We start from the raw sequence: 19,235 nt of genomic DNA on the forward strand, positions 1-19,235 counted from the left end.
GAAGGTTGGGATTATTTGGTCATAAGCAGAGGCCCTTCTTATGTTCCCTCCACCTTTTCTAAGTCAAACAACCACTCAGAATGATAGATGCTAAGTGGAATAGAAAATATTAGAGGTAAAGGACTGCGTATACTGTTTCCCCACATCATTCCTAAGCATTAACTTTTCCCCTTATATCAGTGGCATGACGGTAAACTTCAGTCCCCTGAGCTGACTTGGTCACTCAGAGATAGCCCTGTAGTGATAAGAAGTGTAAATGGATAGTAGATTATCTCCAAGATTTTTGAGATGAGCAGTAATGTTGTGGAGACTATTTTAAATTGTACAGGTGCTGGTCATAAAATTAGAATATCATGAAAAAGTAGATTGATTTCAGTAATTCCATTTAAAAAGTGAAACTTGTATATTATATTCATACATTACATACAAACTCATATATTTCAGATGTTTATTTTGTTTAATTTTGATGATTACAAATGACAACAAATGAAAATCTCAAATTCATCATATCAGAAAATTAGAATATTGTGAAAAGGTTCAAAATTGATGGCCCCTGGTGCCACACTCTAATCAGCTAATTAACTCAAACCACCTGCAAAAGCCTTTAAATGGTCTTTCAGTCTAGTTCTATAGGCTACACAATCATGGGGAAGACTGCTGACTTGACAGTTGTCCAAAAGACGACCATCGACACCTTGCACAAGGAGGGCAAGACACAAAAGGTCATCGCTAAAGAGGCTGGCTGTTCACAGAGCTCAGTGTCCAAGCACATTAATAGAGAGGCGAAGGGAAGGAAAAGATGTGGTCGAAAAAAGTGTACAAGCAAGAGAGATAACCGCACCCTGGAGAGGATTGTGAAACAAAACCCATTCAAAAATGTGGGGGAGATTCACAAAGAGTGGACTGCAGCTGGAGTGAGTGCTTCAAGAACCACCACACACAGACGTATGAAAGACATGGGTTTCTGCTGTCGCATTCCTTGTGTCAAGCCACTCTTGAACCACAGACAGCGTCAGAAGCGTCTTGCCTGGGCTAAAGAGAAACAGGACTGGACTGCTGGTGAGTGGTCCAAAGTCATGTTCTCTGATTAAAGTAAATTTTGCATTTCCTTTGGAAATCAAGGTCCCAGAGTCTGGAGGAAAAGAAGAGAGGCACTTCATCCACGTTGCTTGAAGTCCAGTGTAAAGTTTCCACAGTCAGTGATGGTTTGGGGTGCCATGTCATCTGCTGGTGTTGGTCCATTGTGTTTTCTGAGGTCCAGGGTCAACGCAGCCACATACCAGGAAGTTTTAGAGCACTTCATGCTTCCTGCAGCTGACCAACTTTTTGGAGATGCAGATTTCATTTTCCAACAGGACTTGGCACCTGCACACAGTGCCAAAGCTACCAGTACCTGGTTGAAGGACCATGGTATCCCTGTTCTTAATTGGCCAGCAAACTCTCCTGACCATAACCCCATAGAAAATCTATGGGGTATTGTGAAGAAGAAGATGCAATACACCAGACCCAACAATTCAGAAGAGCTAAAAGCCACTATTAGAGCAACCTGGGCTATCATAACACCTGAGCAGTGCCACAGACTGATCGACTCCATGCCACGCCGCATTGCTGCAGTAATACAGGCCAAAGGAGGCCCAACTAAATACTGAGTGCTGTACATGCTCATACTTTTCATGTTCATACTTTTCAGTTGGCCAACATTTCTATAAATCCTTTGTTTTTATTGGTCTTCAGTAATATTCTAATTTTCTGATATGATGAATTTGAGATTTTCATTTGTTGTCATTTGTAATCATCAAAATTAAACAAAATAAACATCTGAAATATATGAGTTTGTATGTAATGTATGAATATAATATACAAGTTTCACTTTTTAAATGGAATTACTGAAATCAATCTACTTTTTCATGATATTCTAATTTTATGACCAGCACCTGTATATTGATGATGGGAAACTAATGCAAGTACACCCTCTCAAATATCAATATGCTCTCCTTTTGTTTGAACACTGAAGTTGAAAGAGATTAAGAATGTTACCAAAAGCAATACATAAAAAGGGTTCTTAATTTTTTTTTTTTTTTTTTTACAAAATATCAACTTACATAAAAACTAGAACAAACAAAAAAAACATGGGTAAAATTAAGACCACGCACAACCCAAACATTCTTTGATGTTTCTATGTATTTCATTTTTTTGGGGAGTGGCGGCCTAGTGGTTAGGGCATTGTGCTTGGAATCCAGAGGTTCTGAGTTTGAGCCGCACTCCAACAGACTGCCACTCTGGGTCCCTGAGCAAAGACCCTTAACCCAACACTGTTCCCGAGGCGCCGCACAATGGCAACACACGGCCTCCCGCGGGGTAGGTTAAATACAGAGAGGGAATTTTGGTGTTCTCTACTTGTGACAGTGTTATGACAGTAAAAAAAAAAATAGCTGGGACGATCTTTTGCACAGCTTGGCAGCTGGGGAATACTGGGTATCAAAAGGTTTGCAACAGCTTTCAAAATGTTGGCTTTTCAACAAATTTAAAGGGGGGAGTATCTCTTCAGAAATTAAGAAAACAACTTTGTCCGCATTTTCCAGTTTTGGGATTAACACCATTACATTATAAAAGCATTACTAACTAGTTTTTCATTAGAAAGTAATGTAATTACTTTTAGGACGCCGGTAACACTGTTACCAATGTAATGTAACGCAATGTGTTTTTTGCATTCTTCTGCAGCGGGGCATTTGTTGTTGTTTTTTCTGCAAGCAGCTGAGCTTTGACACCACTTGGCATAGGAGCTGTACACATGCGTTAAACACACAGAATATGAGAAGATCCTGTGGCTCGCAGCCACTGATTTAATGACTCTTGACGCTAACTGAAGTCAAAGGTTAAATGTTGCTGTTATTAGCTCATTATGCGACTGAACAAAAACAGGTATCAAGAGCCGCTCTAAAAACATTGTCTCACTGCCACCAACACTGATTAACAGCTTACTTCCATCAACTTTGCATTCTCAGTGATACACTGAATTCACACAGAAATACCCAGATTTCCTGCTTTTCTCAAATAGGATAATCCTTGTTTAATACGGTGTGAAAGTATGTTTTTGTGTAAAATTGCTTGAAAAGCATTATTTTTTAAGCCTCACACCTATTTTATAGCCAGTTAAAGCCTGACAATGTGCAAAATATAAAACTCTGAAACTTCTGATTTACCTTGTTCAACATTTCAAATATTTAATCATTTCAATCAATGAATTGTTTAAATTATTAATTAATGCTAAACATTGTATATTTCACTACTTTACTTTCAGTTATGAAATGTTATGGCCTTCTATTCAGATTCAGTTTAGATCCTGAAAAGTGACTGCATAGTTACTTTGATTAGTTAACCTGTTCCTGCAATTGTGCAGTGACTGAGTTGCTAACTCAGTGGGAATGAATTGCTCCAGTGATATGGGATTGTCAGGAAGACTAAAAGTGCTGCAGTGGTTTAGGTTTCTTTTCTCCAGCTGGGGATATTGTATTTTACGTGCAGCTGCAGGTTTGTTGTATTAAGTGTTGGCTTTTCCGAGTTAAGGGGTTCACTATGGTCATGCGCTTCAACCTACCTGATAAATGGTACGCTACAGGATATGTAAAGGTAGGGAAATGTGTTGAAAACAGGCTGAAATTCTTGAACTTGTTTAAATGTATCTTATGATTTTTTTTAAATAGTTTTTTCTTTGAAAGTAGCTCAAATAACTTGATGACTTTTATTAACTGAGGAAATATTTTTGTTGTGATTCTTTGTTTATATTATATCTCCATGCTGTGTAATGGTTATGTGGTTCAAAGTCAGCAGTCATTGTATTTGAAAGTAGCATGGGCTGATATGAAATTCAGACAGTTTCATAATCTTAAAGCAAAATATCCCGTTTTTACTGTATCATGGTGTTGTAGGGGGAAAAAAGTATTCAACTATTCACCCTAGTTAAATAAACGGAGATCGATGGATTTCACTCAGTCGGCACATTTATTAATATCTTTGCAAAGAGAGAACAGTTCATCATACAGCCCTAATGGCACAGCATTCTGCCCTGTTCTTCATGAACAGCGTTCGTTCTTACTTACAACAATGGAAAAGTAGTCAGAGTCAAAACAAATTACAGACACTTTGGTTAAACAGTAACATGTTATGAATAAACCTTGAGAAAGAATCTGATTTGTTATGGGAAGAAGCTATATCTGGTCTACAAACACAGACTGAGTGAAAACTTTTATAGTGAGTAAATAGGATAAATTAGTATATAATAGAAGAGAAATAAAAAATTTTCCGACAACAGATTACAGCTCTATTTCTGAATTGTCCTAATAAAAAAGGCCTCAAATTCTTCCTTATTTGTGGGCTGAGCTCTGTTGTCTCTGTTGCTAACTTAAATTTATAATTGTAATAGCTGTTTTTAGATCGCTATTTTCAGCACAAGGAAAAGATGACAAGAATGAACAGGTTTACAAGTTTGTGGCTATAAGGGGATTCTGTATCTTGACTTTCACTTAACACTAATGAAATATGCAGTGGCAGTCGAAATGCAGTGGAGAAGGTTGACCAGCACAACCACCAGGCTGTCTGCCTCAGTAAAGTGTAGTGCTTGTTTCACCATTGCGTGATGCTAAAGTTAGCTCGTTCATTTCAAGACTTTTCTTCAAATTTAGCAAATATCAATGGATGATGCTCATATTGGCCGTAAGCTTCCTCTTGCTTGCGCTGTCTAATGTACCTGAGATAATATTATTCCTCCAAACTGCTGCTGCCGCCCGTCTTCTTGCAGTAAGTCAAGTAATCCAATAGATAACCAACTTTAACGTCATGCCACTTTCAGTCAATCATTTAATGCCTATTGTGTAAAAATCTTAACCTAAGAAAGGCAAAGCCCATTAAAACAAGCCATTGATGTTGCAATGATTCCTCCTCCTGAGCAAGCATTCGGCAACAGTGGACATCTTGTCCAAAAACATTTTGTCATTGTGAGTTTTTAGCCCCATGAAAGGTTTTTAATCTTAACCCAGTTTGTAACTTTTCTATTGACTGCCAGTCTGTCTATCCACCTTCCCCTCATGCAGAGACCTCCCACCTACTTCTCATTCAGGTCTTGGAGCCGGCAGCCTTGCAGGCGTCAAAGTTGACGGCTGACCACTTTGTTCTCTGTGCTCCATTCTTTTAAGCCTCCAGTTTGTTTTTCCTAAGTTTCTGTAATAATCTCACTTTGAAAACCCTGATGAAGCATAAAGGCTCATCAGAACATTTCACATTCATAATCAAATTTTTATGTTTGTTTTAAGGAAAGCTGACCTTCTGTGCTCATATTTAAAAGCATACACTTAATTGAAAAAAAAAATACACCTTTGTGCTAAAAAGACTCTGGTAAGATTACAGAGTGGGGTGTTTTTGTGCTATGACCCTTCCAAACCTTTTAAGTGTTCCTTTGGCACTCTACATTAACAACCCCACGTTTCCTGTTACCACAGAGTCCCTGAAAGAAACCTTAGCTTGGAGCCGGGAACATGTCCTGGATATTTGGACATTACATTTAAAATCACACCACGCTCTATTGTTGTTGTTTTTTTGCTGTAAACATTTAAGGATTAGCCACATTAAATAAAAATACTGCAGCAGTATGAACTTCAGAATTTAATTGTCTGCCACTTTATCTGTCCATCACTTTGTCCACATGCTCCACTAACTGTTCTCCTAACAGACATTTCCCATTGTACACCAAGCAGCAATTAGCTGAGAGTCAAACAAAACTTTCTAAGAAATCCACAGTCTTTCTCAGAAAACCATGCCACCTAGGAATTACCAAGCCACTGCTTTGCTGTTATCTGTGCTTACAGATAATGTTTTTGTCCAGTTTTCCTCTCAGTACACAGACTTTATCTGAAGCTTTTCTAGTAATAAGGGAGTTTCTTGGAAAGTCATTATAGCCAGGAAATCTAGACGGTTAACTGACAAATAATTTAGAAACCTAATCGTCTCCAATTAGGGCAAATTTATTCTTTTCATCTGCTTTGGTTTGGGTGTGTAGACTTACTTTCATCTAATTTAATATTGATGAATAAGTATGAATATTTTGAACTGAAATGTGTTTTCCTTTAACATTTCAAAAAGTGAAAACGTTTAATTGAAAGATGTCTATATATTACCTTTTAAAGGGAATGAATCCAAAATGAAGTATTTTCATCCTGGCTTGTTTGATTTACTAATCTCCCTCCCAAGCCATCAATCTTAATGTAAAGCATATACATTTTGGTTTGATTAGATTAGTTGAAGTGGCTCTTTGCTATACTTGCCTGATTTTCCTCATCTAGTCCTGCACTATGAAGCAGTACGCCAAAGTCTCCTTTGAGGTTCGACCTCCGTAAGCCAAGAACCTGCCAGGAAGCAGAAAGCCTCAGATGATTGATAACGCTGAGTGTTTCACCCGCACAATTTATAGGTTTATGTTTTGCCAGCACTTTCTCACAGTTTGGAGCCATTCATTTCATAATAAATCCCTGCTCCCCTGTGCTTTCCTCAATGCTAGTCCACTCTCCCATTATGGCGGGAAACAGCTTGTATAGAACAATATAAGTTTCCTGTAATGTGTTAAAACTGTTCCATTGAGAAGACACGACCTGCTGCCTTGTGCAGCTCAGACTCTAAAAACATGGTGAACGTTTCTCCCATCGTTTACAACTCATCCCCTTAATTCTGCTTTCCTCTTCTGGAACCGCCTCACATAGCGTCTTACTTTGTCCTTCCATCTAATCCCATTTCCTTCACTGGGGTTGCAGTGGTCCTGGTTTATAAGTTTCCCTGAGGAGGGCATATTGAAATGCTGATCCTCTCAGTCTGGGACCCTCAAGTCATATCCTGTATAGGGCTTTAGTCTCAAACTGTATTACTTTTTTTTTTCTAAGAGGACAGAACACAAAGCTGGTTTAGACTGGAATGCTAAAATGAGAAACTATTTAAGTTCTCTGATTTGAACTGAACAATAACAAGTTGTTAGTCATGTATGTCTGATGCCTTACCCCAATGCAAACAGCTGCTTGATCAGTAAATTGATTAATTTAGTTAAATATGCAAATTTTTCCCAGATAGGAAAAAAAACAAAGGACAAACCATTGTCTCTGCGGTAAATACATCAAGAGGTGATTAGTTTCTGTATCTCAGAAATACTTAATCTACAAGTTAATTTTTCATGTCTTATGGAAGTGTAGCCCCAAACAGTTATAAAAAACAAAACATGCTTTATTCCATTAAAAGGGCCAATAAGTACATTACAAACTAAAAACCAATATTCTCTTGTAAAATAAATATTTGTAGCTATGATAATGCTAACGCCTAAAAATACTGCTATTACTAATAATGGTAGATGGCCTGTACTGATATAACACATTATTAAATCAGGGGACTCAATTTGCTTTACACTACATTCAGTCATGATGGTTGCTACATGTACATACATAATGTAAGCTACATCATTGGCTTTGGCTGTCCCTATTGCTTGTTTAATTTTATCCCAAAATGTTCTACCCACACCCCAAAGAATATTCTAATTGCAGCCATGTGAAAGGAATCCCTTTCTTTTTCTGGATATTTTTTGACCTACCTTCTTGTATTTAGCTGCATTTACTTTCAGCTGTAGGCAGTATTCATTACCACCTATAGCAGAGCATAACAGAATGTCTGCTTTAAAGCCGGCAGACCAAACCAGCGCATTCAGCTCGGCAAAGAACTCATGCTCTTCCTCAACACTAAAGTCCTCAGACATTTTTCTTTCGTTGTTTCTTTCTTTGCACAGGTAAACAGCACATTTCTTCTTCTACGCTTGCATTATTGGCAGAGCAGACGCTGAATGCGCACTTTCATCTGGTTTGGTCTGCCGGCTTCCGTAGCGTCGTGATCGCGCACGTGCGCGCTTTCAGGAAATCCTATACACTACTGTTTATGCTCTAAAAACATTCTAAATGACTTCGTTTCGAGTAAATTCTGGATGCTACCCACTCAGGACACTTGGAATACATTGGACGAGCAGTATGGAGGAATATTGACACGTTTTTTGTGGACTTTTATGGACCTTTCTGCCTCGGGCACCATAGACCTCCATTATTTGAATGTCAGCAGACAGCAAGAAGCCTCCCAGATCTCCAGATGCATTTGAGATATAAAAAAAGTACTCCAGAGTGTTGTTCAGCATGGGGGTGAGTAGAAAATGAAGGCTAATCATGTTTTGGGTGTACTATTCCTTTAAGCTGTATCTAATGTTTAGCGATCTTGTATTAGCAGTGCTTTTACTGCTAGAGTTGTAACAGTTTGGAGTGTAGGGTGTAATCTATCCTGTAAAGTTAAAAGTTGAGCAGGAATGACTTCATTCTGTGTGCGTCCTTGCTCTTGTGTTTGGCCTTTTTTCCTGTGAGTGTTTCAAACACGCGGATATATTTATTTTCCTGCTCTCCTGCGGTCATTGTGCCCGGGCATGCTTCACATCTCTGCTGATTTTAAAACAATAAATATCTGCTTTCCCTTATAGAGCTAACAACTCCATTACACATGGTCCCTCAGTTCTCAGAAAGTGCTGAAGGGCAGCCCTGCGAAAGAGATGATTCAATTAATTATATTTCTTATTAAAATACTTTTAGAACACCTTAAAACATGTGAATGTGTGGTTGAATTCCTATTTTCACAGTGCCCCCCCTTTAACCCTCACATAAATACAAGATCACATGAATAGCTCAATTGTATCCGTGCTCTTTGATCAAAGGAGTGGTGGGTGGTCTTAACTGTACAAATACTTTCCTCAGACAATAGGAGTGGAAGGGTGTGCGAATCATTGTTGCTCATGTGATACCTTCAAGTAACCATGGCTGTTAGACTTCCTTCCCTCTTTCTATTACTTATAGATGCAGGTGGTAGAGAGAATACTTCTATTGAGTCAGTTTTCTCTTTTGCAGAAGGATTTTTACTTGTATGCAATGTGTTAATGTTTCATGTTATTATAGAATAGAATAGTAAAATACCTTTATTGTCCCACAATGGGGAAATTCTGATGTTTACAGTAGCAAAAAGTGTATAGGAAAAAAGTGGTCACATAAATGTGGACCTTAGAAAATTGTATAAGAATACCATAATAGTGAAAAGTAAAAAAATAAACAAATAAAATACAGTACTGTAGAGTGTTTTAACAATGTAAATACTGTGCACCAGGAGAATAAATAACCAATATACAGCTATGGACATTTTTACAGAAATGGAATATTTGAAAATAGCAGCAACATCAGAGATGTGCAAAATGACAGTAGCATGTTATTTAACTGACTAAGGTAGAAACTGCAAAATCAGCATCAATGTAACAACTTATTGAGGTTGTTGGGAAGAGTGATTGGTTATTAAGTCTTACAGCTGCTGGGAGAAAGGATCTGTGATAACGCTCCCTGATGCATTTAGGGTGCAGCAGTCTTTCACTGAAGGGGCTCTCCAGTTCTGCAACAGCTTCATATATATATATATCTATATATATATATATATAGATATATATATATATAGATATAGATATATAGATATAGATAGATATATATATAGATATATAGATATAGATATAGATATAGATATATAGATATAGATATAGATATAGATATATAGATATAGATATATATATATATAGATATATATATATATATAGATATATATAGATATCATCCTGATGGCTTTTCCTGCAGACACACAATCATTTGTTCATATGTGTTTTAGGGTTATGCAGATTAAGCTTTGAAAGACAAGAAAGATTGGTAAACTAGAGAGAAATAAGGTTACATTTTTACTTGATCAAATCTTTATTTTTGGAATTATTTATCTAAGCTATAAATCAAAGATTGCATGGTTCAATGTTCTCTATAGTGTTTGACTTGTAGAATTATTAAGATCTTTATAGTGTTTTCTATTGCAACCTATTGTGCTTTAGCTTATTCTCCAGGTGCACAGTATTTATATTGTTAAAACACTTTGCAGTACAATATTGACTTCACTATTATGTTATTTTTACACATTGTTCTAAGGTCCACATTTGTGTGACAATTTTTCTCTATAATGTTTTTTCTGCGTTAACACCAGAATTTCCCCGTTGTGGAAAAATAAAGGGATTTCCTATTCTATTCTATTATAGTCTTTACTAAACTGTTTTGATGTCATAAAAGCAGGGTTACATTTAAATGGGAGCAAACCTTCAAATATTTCATTGCACCAAGTTAAACTTTCAGGTGCGAAAATCTGTTGAAGTTGCGATTTCCATGGATAAGTGCCGAGAAGAAAGCCTAATTTAAAATCAACCTTTAAGACGTTTGGTAAGCGCCATGTAGGGGACATCAAAGATGTAAACTAAAGACAACTTCGCCTGGACTGTAAACACCACCTCACTGGTCAAAAGGGCACAAAAGCGCTTTTACTTCCTAAAGAGGATGAGGAGAGCCCACCTGCCCCCACCCATCCTCACCACCTTCTGCAGAAGCACCATAGAGAGCATTCTGACCATCCGTTTCACTGTATGATGTGGAGGCTGCAGCTCCTCAGACTAGAAGCTGGTGAGGAGAGTAGTGAGAACTACAGACAAGATCATCAGGGCTCCACTTCCCTCCATTAAAGACATTTCATCCCAGCACTGCGTGTCCCAAGCCTGTAACATCATAAATGACCCCTCACCCCCCACCATGGACTGTTCTCCCTGCTTCCCTTTAGGAAGAAAGAGGCTTCAAAGCATCCGATGCAGGTCCAACAGATTCCAAAACAGCTTCTTCCCCATTAGCCATTAGGTGCTGAATGCTGTATAAAATGGGGTTAAAAAAAAAAAAAGATGCACAATGTTGGAAAACTGAATTATATACCAGACTTATGTTTACATTTGATCATCATGTTTTTATTCGATCACTGCTGCACTTTAGAAACACTCTGGGTATAAAAAATTAAAATGTCTAAGTCTAAAAGTGGTTATAAAAGTTTTGTCTCAGAAGGGCTATAACAGGTGCATGCTACACTTTTCTTGTTTTTCTTTTAAAAAACGAATTAAAATTATTTATCCATTCACTTCTATACTATGTACTAATTTTTAATTTGTAAACCATCAAAGGTGTGTTTGTTTTCTAAGAACAATTATTGTTTGTAATTATAACATGGCAAAAGGTATGAGGGAATAATTCCTTTGAAAGGAGCTGTAGATTTGTCCGGCACAGAGCAGGCAGCTGTTTGCATCTACTGCAATGTTATTAGGATCACAGAGCAATCATAGTGGCCAGGATTTTCCTTTAATAAATTCTTCAGCCTTGGAAAAACAGGGCCCCAGTCCCTTGACCCCTTACCAAGCATTGTCTCACCAGTTGGTCCATCGTTAGTTATTCTTCGCTTTAAAGCACTTTTCTCTTTCCTCTGTTTTAATTACCACAGAGGTGTCATCATGGGGTTATTAAAGAAAAACAAAAACTTGTAGTGTTGAAGTGGGAATTTTTTTTTTTTATTAGAAGAAACTAAAGGTTCAGGGGTTTAGAAGTTCTGTCAAAAAGAATCCAGTTAAAAGCTGATCAGATATGCTTATTTACAGCCGGTTCATTCCTGTGGTCAGTCCCCTGAGGCTGGCAGGGAGCTGGGCTGTTGCATAAACATCACGTCGAAGTGTCACTGCCCTGCTTCCTGCAAGTCTAAATTCTCTTTTCGATCTAGGTAGATTAGCATTAAGATCCAATTTAATTGTTTTGTCTCGTTTTTTTTCCCCTCCGTGTACATTGTTGATTTTCTTGGAATGCCTTCGTACACTTCCAAGTATTGTTGCACTGAGTTTAATGGAGACATGCAACATGCCAGGTTAGAGGAAAATCAGCTCTGTCCTCTGGAGGCCTATGAGAAACCAGGGCAATAATAAATATGTTGGCAGCATTTTGATGTTTTTCTTTTGTGAGAATTGTTTGGCAGGTGTCTGACTCACTTGTTTTTGTGGGTTTGCTGGTGAAAATGGACAAATCAGAAAAACACTGCTCCCGTTTGCGGCTGACGTGGTGAAAAATGTTGATCCCTTTAATTATGGGTTTGCATCTTGTTTTGATTGGTGGTTTTGGTTCAACCTTCCCCTCTGTTGCAGAAAGATTGCTCAGCCACGTCTTCCACCACATCTCCCCATATAATTATTTCTATGTATAGAGCTGCAGGTATTGCTATATTAGGGCCACAAAAAAAACCCCCACTGCAATGCATTTAACGCTGCTATTTGTAGAACTGTCTGATCCTTACTTTTCTTTATAAACCCATGTTTGCAATGACTCAGGCCAGTTTTAAAGTCCCTGACCTGTTTTCTTAGTGTCGTATATGCACAATGCTCCACTTTCTTTAACCGGAGCCAAACATATTAAAGTGATAGTAATTTGGTTTTATGTATACTGCGACAAAGTTAATTTAATCTGGAATCAGATGACTGATGACCATAAGAGATATAAAATATTTTATTATGTCCTTATATCACTTCTTTAATGCATAAACCTTCCTTATGTCTTACTTCTAAATGTTTCTCCTTTCCTCCTTGTGACCTTCCTGCTTTGCTAATGATGTCCTCCGCTTCTTTACCGTGTCCTACCCATCTCCCTTACTGGCAGTTTGTTTTCCCAGGTTTCATACATAAATCTGCTCACTGTTGAAACATCTGCCATGAGTTCTTGGTGAACTTTGGTATGTTATATTATAAAATGAACATAAAGAACCAGGGTCTAAAAGTGGACAAAGAAAAGTCTGGAATATTTACATGTAGAACATGTAGGAACCCTGCAATTTGAATCATTGATAGGTCAACCTGACGGGACTGAGTGGCCCTCTACTGCCAAACATAACAACATTAAGGGGGTGCAGTGGAGGAGTGTTGTTTTATAACCCAGCAGGATGGTCATAAAAATCAAAATGGCCTCTGCTGCCAGCATGCATGAGCCAACTAAAATATACAGCTTGCTTGAGTAGAGTCTGGAGTAACATTAGGAATTAAGGCCTACACTGTGTACAGTAAATCAGCAGGAGACAACAGGGATTTGCAGCAGGCGGTGATTTTGGCAGCTCATGATCCACGGGAGGTCTTGATTACAGGTGTCAGCCTCCTTTAAGCACACCTTACGGAACAGAATAATTCAGGTAAACAGACATTTTGGATTAGAAGGGGCTGTAAACAGATGATGACAGACTACAGAACTGTGCTTCAGGAATGACCCAATGAAGTTTTCAGGGATTTATATGTAGTTTCCTTTGATCTCTTTATTTTACTTTACCTGCGTTTCTGGTTAAGTTTTACCGTTTTATTTTTCCTTCTTTGTCTTATGTGCTTATGCTTGCAGCAATATGTTGTTTGCCTGATTGTTTTCCTGTCATTGTGTTGCAGGTTTATTTTTCCTTCTGTGCTTACAGTTTTCCCAAATTCTTTGTGTTCGGCGCCCACCACAGTTATGCTTATCTAGCTACCCCCCCATGTACAGTGCTTCTGTACATCGCATGTGTTCGAATACATGAGCGGCTCAGGTCCGGTGTCACGCTCTCCTCTGAGTTCTGCAAATCTTGTTTGTTTATAGATCTGTACCAAAACAATACCCAGCTCACCCCACGTACACTATCTCTCACACACACACACAGCATCCAGAGCTTACTGAGATAACAAGGCGCTGCCAAACAGACTCAAACCTGCACACACTTCCCGGCTGACTCATTACTGTCCCATACATACGACAGCACATGAAAGACCCCCCTAAAACAACACTTGACATTTTTTGGCTCCGCTACATAGAAGCACAATGTGAATATTACAATTTTGCTCTTGAGAAAACAAAAGAAAAATGCAGCTTTGATGTTTAGAATAATAAATACTAGCATCTGTCCCCGAGGTATCGGAGAAAAAAGCACCTTTGTTTTAACTTGTTTCTTTACCGGTCCGAGAAGAAAGGAGGAGGGAGAGCCTTTTTCTGTACTTATTTAGAGCTTGAATCCACATGCAGAAGGTTATTATTTCACCTGTCTACTCCTTTGCTCTTTAACCCTTCTTCCTCTACAGCAGAACTTTAGTTAAACATGTTGCTGCAACAACAAGCCTTTAAACAAATCTTCAAGTTACTGTAAACCAAGTGAGTGAAAGCTGAAGTTATTACATCTGTTTAATAGAAAACAGATTTCTGTTTCTTCTGTGATGTTATGTGCCAGTATTTACTTATAGATACTTCAATGTAGCCCTATTTCTATTACTTATTACTTATTTCTATTATTCTTATTAATTGGAGTGGAGTGGTGGCCTAATGGTTAGGGCATAGGGCTTTGAATCCTGAGATTGGGAGTGCGATCCCCCACTCTGGGTCCCCGAGCAAGATCCTTAAACCCACGGATCCCCGGACGCCGCACATTGGCAGGTTTGGCAGGTTATATTAGGGGAAATAACAGACTCATAAACACCAAGATACAAGTTAGGTTTGCTTATAAAAGTCAAACCCAATTTTCAAAACAGCTAAGTTATACCTCTGAAAACTAAAACATGCATGGCACTACTGCAAACACACAAAAACACATCTATCAACCTTGCCCTTAAGCTGAGTCAGGCTAACAATCGGAAAAGCAGCAAAGAGCCCCGTGGTAACGCCAGATGAGCTGCAGAACACCTCAGGTGGGAAGAATCTGTTGGGCTATTATGTGACGCACTTTGCAAAGCTGGTAATTATGCAAGGCTGCCAAGATGAGAAATTTTTTTAAAAGAAAACAATCTGAATTCCAGTGTATGTTTGACCTCACAACATGAAGAGAAGCAGGTAATGAGGATGGAGATCTGGGGAGATGGGACCTTAATATTTTAACTGCAAAACAATTATGATTACGCACAGTGGTGGCAGAGTAATGGTGTGGGGATATATATTTTTTTTATTTTACTATTAGCGACATCTGGTCAGAGTTATTTGGAAGCTAAATGGAGAACGGTGAAATCCTTAAAAAACAAGTTTTACATTTCCCGCTGGAAAGGGACTCTAAAATATGTAACCAGTGCTACTGTTAAATGGATTAAATTGAAGAAATTCATGTGTTAATATGTTCATGTGTTTCATATGTTATGGCAAGTCCAGTCCTAAATGCAATAGAAATCAAAACGTGTTAAAGGTTACACACTCTTTGTCATCTTGACTGACGTGGTGCTATTTTCTAAAGGAAGGATTTAGTCTGTCAAATGGCACACATTTAAGTTTTTGTTATTGCACAACTGTTCTCTCACGCAGTTTTAATAAGATGTGTTGAGGTTTGTAGCTGTAAAATAACAGAATGTAAAGGAAATCAAGCTAGATATTCATCTATATTGATTTCCAAGTTTCTGCAAAATCTAGCAAAAATGTGGACATTTGCTGTAAAAATATAAAATAGAATTTAAAATAAAACTTGAACAAACAAAGCTCCACCTCTAATATTGCTCTGAGTTCTGTTTCTATCTGCCCTGTTCCAGCTGGTTTAGTTCCCAGGCATTGGTAGGATCACCATACCTCAGCCTCACTGTATGCTTTCCTTTCAAACTATCAGATCCTTGATGAAATCGCCGAGCAGGGGATCAAAATTTATCAGCTACCCGACGCAGACTCTGATGAAGATGAGGAGTTCAAGGAGCAGACCAGAGTGCTAAAGGTGGGAGGATGGCAGCTCATGACTGCCCTTTCTGAACATATTGGACAATTGATATTTTACTGCTGAATTTCAATGACCCTTTTCAGGCAAGCGTCCCCTTTGCTGTGATCGGGTCCAACCAGCTGATTGAGGTGAAAGGAAAGAAGATTCGTGGCCGTCTGTACCCATGGGGCGTAGTGGAGGTGGAAAATCCAGAGCACAATGACTTTCTGAAATTACGTACCATGCTTGTGTGAGTTTTTTTTTAATAATAAAACCTCTTAGCTTGTTTGTTTTTTTGTTTTTTTTTTGTTTTTCCAGGAAAGGTCTGAAAACTTAAAAGAAAACTATTGTTGTATGAATAAGTCCCAGAAAGTCATTTAATGCAGAGCTATACTGTCCTCTTGTGGCCAAGTGTCTGATTGTTTTTTTTTTGTTGTTGCTGGTTTTAGGACCCACATGCAAGACCTCCAGGAAGTAACTCAGGATCTGCATTATGAGAACTTCCGGTCAGAGAGACTGAAGAGAGCTGGCAGGTGAGATGCTGCATAAAATCACCAAAACATTTTCACTAGTTTTTATCCATTTTCATTCTCAGTGAATTGTTTTATATTGTTCTGTTTTTCCTACAGAGCTGTGGATGAGGATGTGGTGGATAAAGACCAGATTCTGCTACAGAAAGAGCTGGAGGTAAAAACACAAGGGAGTCACTCTAACTGGTGCTTTCTGTTCTCTCCAACATGCTTTTATATAGATACCTTAATGAAAAATCTGTTTTATTCTCTCCTCATCTTTTCTGCCCTTCCCCTTGGTTCCCCTATGAATCCTTCTTTATTTAATACTAGAAAATATCTTTTTCCTTTTTTTTGTTCTCTGTTAATATTGTTTAGCTTCTAGGCTGTGGAGCGTACCAATCATTAGACTGTAGCCTGTCTTCTGATTGCTCTTGATTGGCCTGTTGGTTTTACTGTTGCACTCTAGAAAGCCGGGTCCCGTTTAATCACCCTTCAGGATTTGACATCATTTCCTCCCTGAATGTTCTTGCAATATAATGGAAATGACCTCAGTAACACAAAGCCTTGAGGGACAGTGGTACATTTTTACTAGTCTTAATGGTTGTGGTGAGAGAAAAATATCACTGCAGCCACTTCCTCTGTTCTCAGAAGCTTTGCTGACTGGAATTAATGCACAATATAGGTAAAGCTCCTTAAAGGAGTGATGAACTAATATAAGTTGAACTGATTCAGCAGCTAGAGTTAGGGAACTGGGTGAATTAATCCACCGTATTTGAATCTTGATTGATTTGGGACAATTGTTTGATTATTACTACTGGTACTAGTAGCTCTCAAAATAAAAAATAAAAAGTTCACTACATGGAAAAAAAAATGTTAAAGCCTTATATAAAGCAAATATTATTTAGATGTTAGTAAATATACTAATGTTGCATTTAATTAATGTTTACTACCACATGTGTGTTGTTCCTAAGACCTAGAAAAGAATCATTCATGAAAAACAAATAGTGTTCAAAGGCTAGAGTAAAAGTAGGTTTATCTATTTTTTCACAGGATAGTTTCAACATATTAACAAACAATCTAAAAGCATTGAAGAACAACAAATCAAGGAGCCAAAATGAACTAGAACTAGTGTTGCGCTGATACCCGATACCTGGCTGTGCGGTATTGGCTGATACCGATACCATCTGTTTGAAATAAATGTGTGTATGTATATATGAAGAACTGCATACTGCTTGGATGTAAAATAATTGCCATCATGGCTTTGTCAAGCTGCTGCCTACCTTTGTGAAGCAGGAAAAAGACAAATACAAAGTGAATCCAGTAGAACTTTTTATTGCCTACCTGGAATGGGTGACAATAGTTGAATAAACTTTTGGCTCTCATTATGGTATCAGTGCCCTATTTGTCGATACTCTCAGATACCAATACCACCATTTTAGTACAGTATTTGGGCCCCGCCCAAAACTAGTATCGGTATGCAACACCAACTAGAACCGAAGAAATGGAGGTGAATAAATAGTATAGCATAGCAGGAGCCAAGGAAGCTGTGTAGAATACAGAGCTTGGAAAACATTTTCCTCACTTTTGAATTATTTTCTATTTAGTCACGTTTAAAAACCTAAATTCATTGTATCTCTTTGTCTTTTATCAGACCGGCCAGCACATAGCAGAAGGTGTTCTGGGCATTTGTCTCTAAAATTGAACTGTTTGGCCTGCATATAAAGTTGCACATAATCCCCGTAAACATCATCCTAACAATTAGACACGGCTGTGGCACCACTGGGCTGTTGGATGTAGGATGTTCTTCCTCAGCAGGGACAAGAATGCTGGCCACAGTTAATGGGAAGGTGGAGCAGAATACAGGGAAATCCTTAAAGCAGATCTGTTGGACAGTATTAGGCATAATCAATATCTCAAATGTTGGCAAATAAAGACTTTGCCAAACATGTAATAAAACATGTAAAGATCAGTTCACAAGATGAAGAAAATCTTCTTTACAGTTACCATTCTCAACCACAAGATGGCAACAGATATTTAACAAGTTGTATTTAGTAAAAACTAATGATTGATGTTTTAAAATTATGTAGTGTTTCATATAGAGTTAATCACTTGTGATGTTATTAAATTTGAAAATAACAGAAATATGCATAAACATTTAGGAGCATTTTTTTCCTGATAAAAAAAACAAAAACTTTTAATTTCCCTCTGATACAACACTCTTTAAGAGGTATTTTTCTAACTGCATTTTAAAAATTATTGTTTTGTTTTTTTCTCTCTCTGTAGCTGAGGCGTATGCAGGAGATGCTTGCTCAGATGCAGGCTCAGATGAAGATGAAATCTGATGAGTAAAGGAGTTTGAGCTGGAGGGAAGCTCTCTCATATCATCACAGAGCGACAGGAACCCTCCAGCAGCTTACAGTAGGAATCCCACCAGGACATTCATCTTCTTCACACCCATCCTTCCTCTTTATTTTTTCCTTTCAGCATCCATCCACCAGCTGCCTGGAGAGCCACATTGATTTGTTTGTTATTTCTTTGTTTTCTGTTTGTTTTTTTAACCTGAAAATTTATTAAGAAAAGAATAAGTGGAATATCATGAACATTTTCCCTTAATTAACTTTACATCTTTGTCTGTTATACCCATTAAAAGCGGTATTAAGAGACGTTGCTAACGCGTGACTTTACATTACATGTGAATCATAGCACCAGTTTCTTTTTGTTTTTCTTTAACCGTGTTTTAAAATAAAGCCGAAAGATATTTTGTTTGCCTGTTTTTCTTTTATCCTCTCACATATTCAGCCTGTTTTCCTCCATTAATCTCAACTGAGGACATCAGCTAAACGGTTTCTATCCAGCATGACTTCAGCTGAACTTTACTGTTAACAGTTTAATTTTTGTCCCTCTGGTTAGTATAGAGACCACCCCATCTTAGAATGAATCACATGCTTGTATGTATCATTGTAACGTTAGTGCCAAACTGCAGAATAAAAACATAAGATCTTGTGTCTATATTTCTTAACAGGTTAAATCTATTTGTACACTACACTTGCAGTTCCAACAGATTTATAATTTGTT

General features: G+C 37.9%; 1 protein-coding gene across 1 annotated transcript in view; it reads left to right on the top strand.

Moving 5' to 3' along the window:
- zgc:63587 (uncharacterized protein LOC393431 homolog) overlaps nt 1-19,235 on the top strand; it is a 33,217-nt gene extending 13,982 nt beyond the window's left edge. Inside the window, exons 8-12 of the mRNA XM_038277231.1 lie at nt 15,565-15,666; nt 15,753-15,898; nt 16,098-16,181; nt 16,278-16,335; nt 18,444-19,235. Coding sequence (XP_038133159.1) covers nt 15,565-15,666; nt 15,753-15,898; nt 16,098-16,181; nt 16,278-16,335; nt 18,444-18,509 — 456 coding nt within the window. The 3' untranslated portion in view covers nt 18,510-19,235. The remainder of the gene's footprint in view (nt 1-15,564; nt 15,667-15,752; nt 15,899-16,097; nt 16,182-16,277; nt 16,336-18,443) is intronic.

The sequence above is a fragment of the Cyprinodon tularosa genome, unplaced genomic scaffold, assembly GCF_016077235.1.
Source record: "Cyprinodon tularosa strain WSP-4 unplaced genomic scaffold, ASM1607723v1 ctg130, whole genome shotgun sequence".
In the NCBI taxonomy this organism is placed as follows: domain Eukaryota; kingdom Metazoa; phylum Chordata; class Actinopteri; order Cyprinodontiformes; family Cyprinodontidae; genus Cyprinodon; species Cyprinodon tularosa.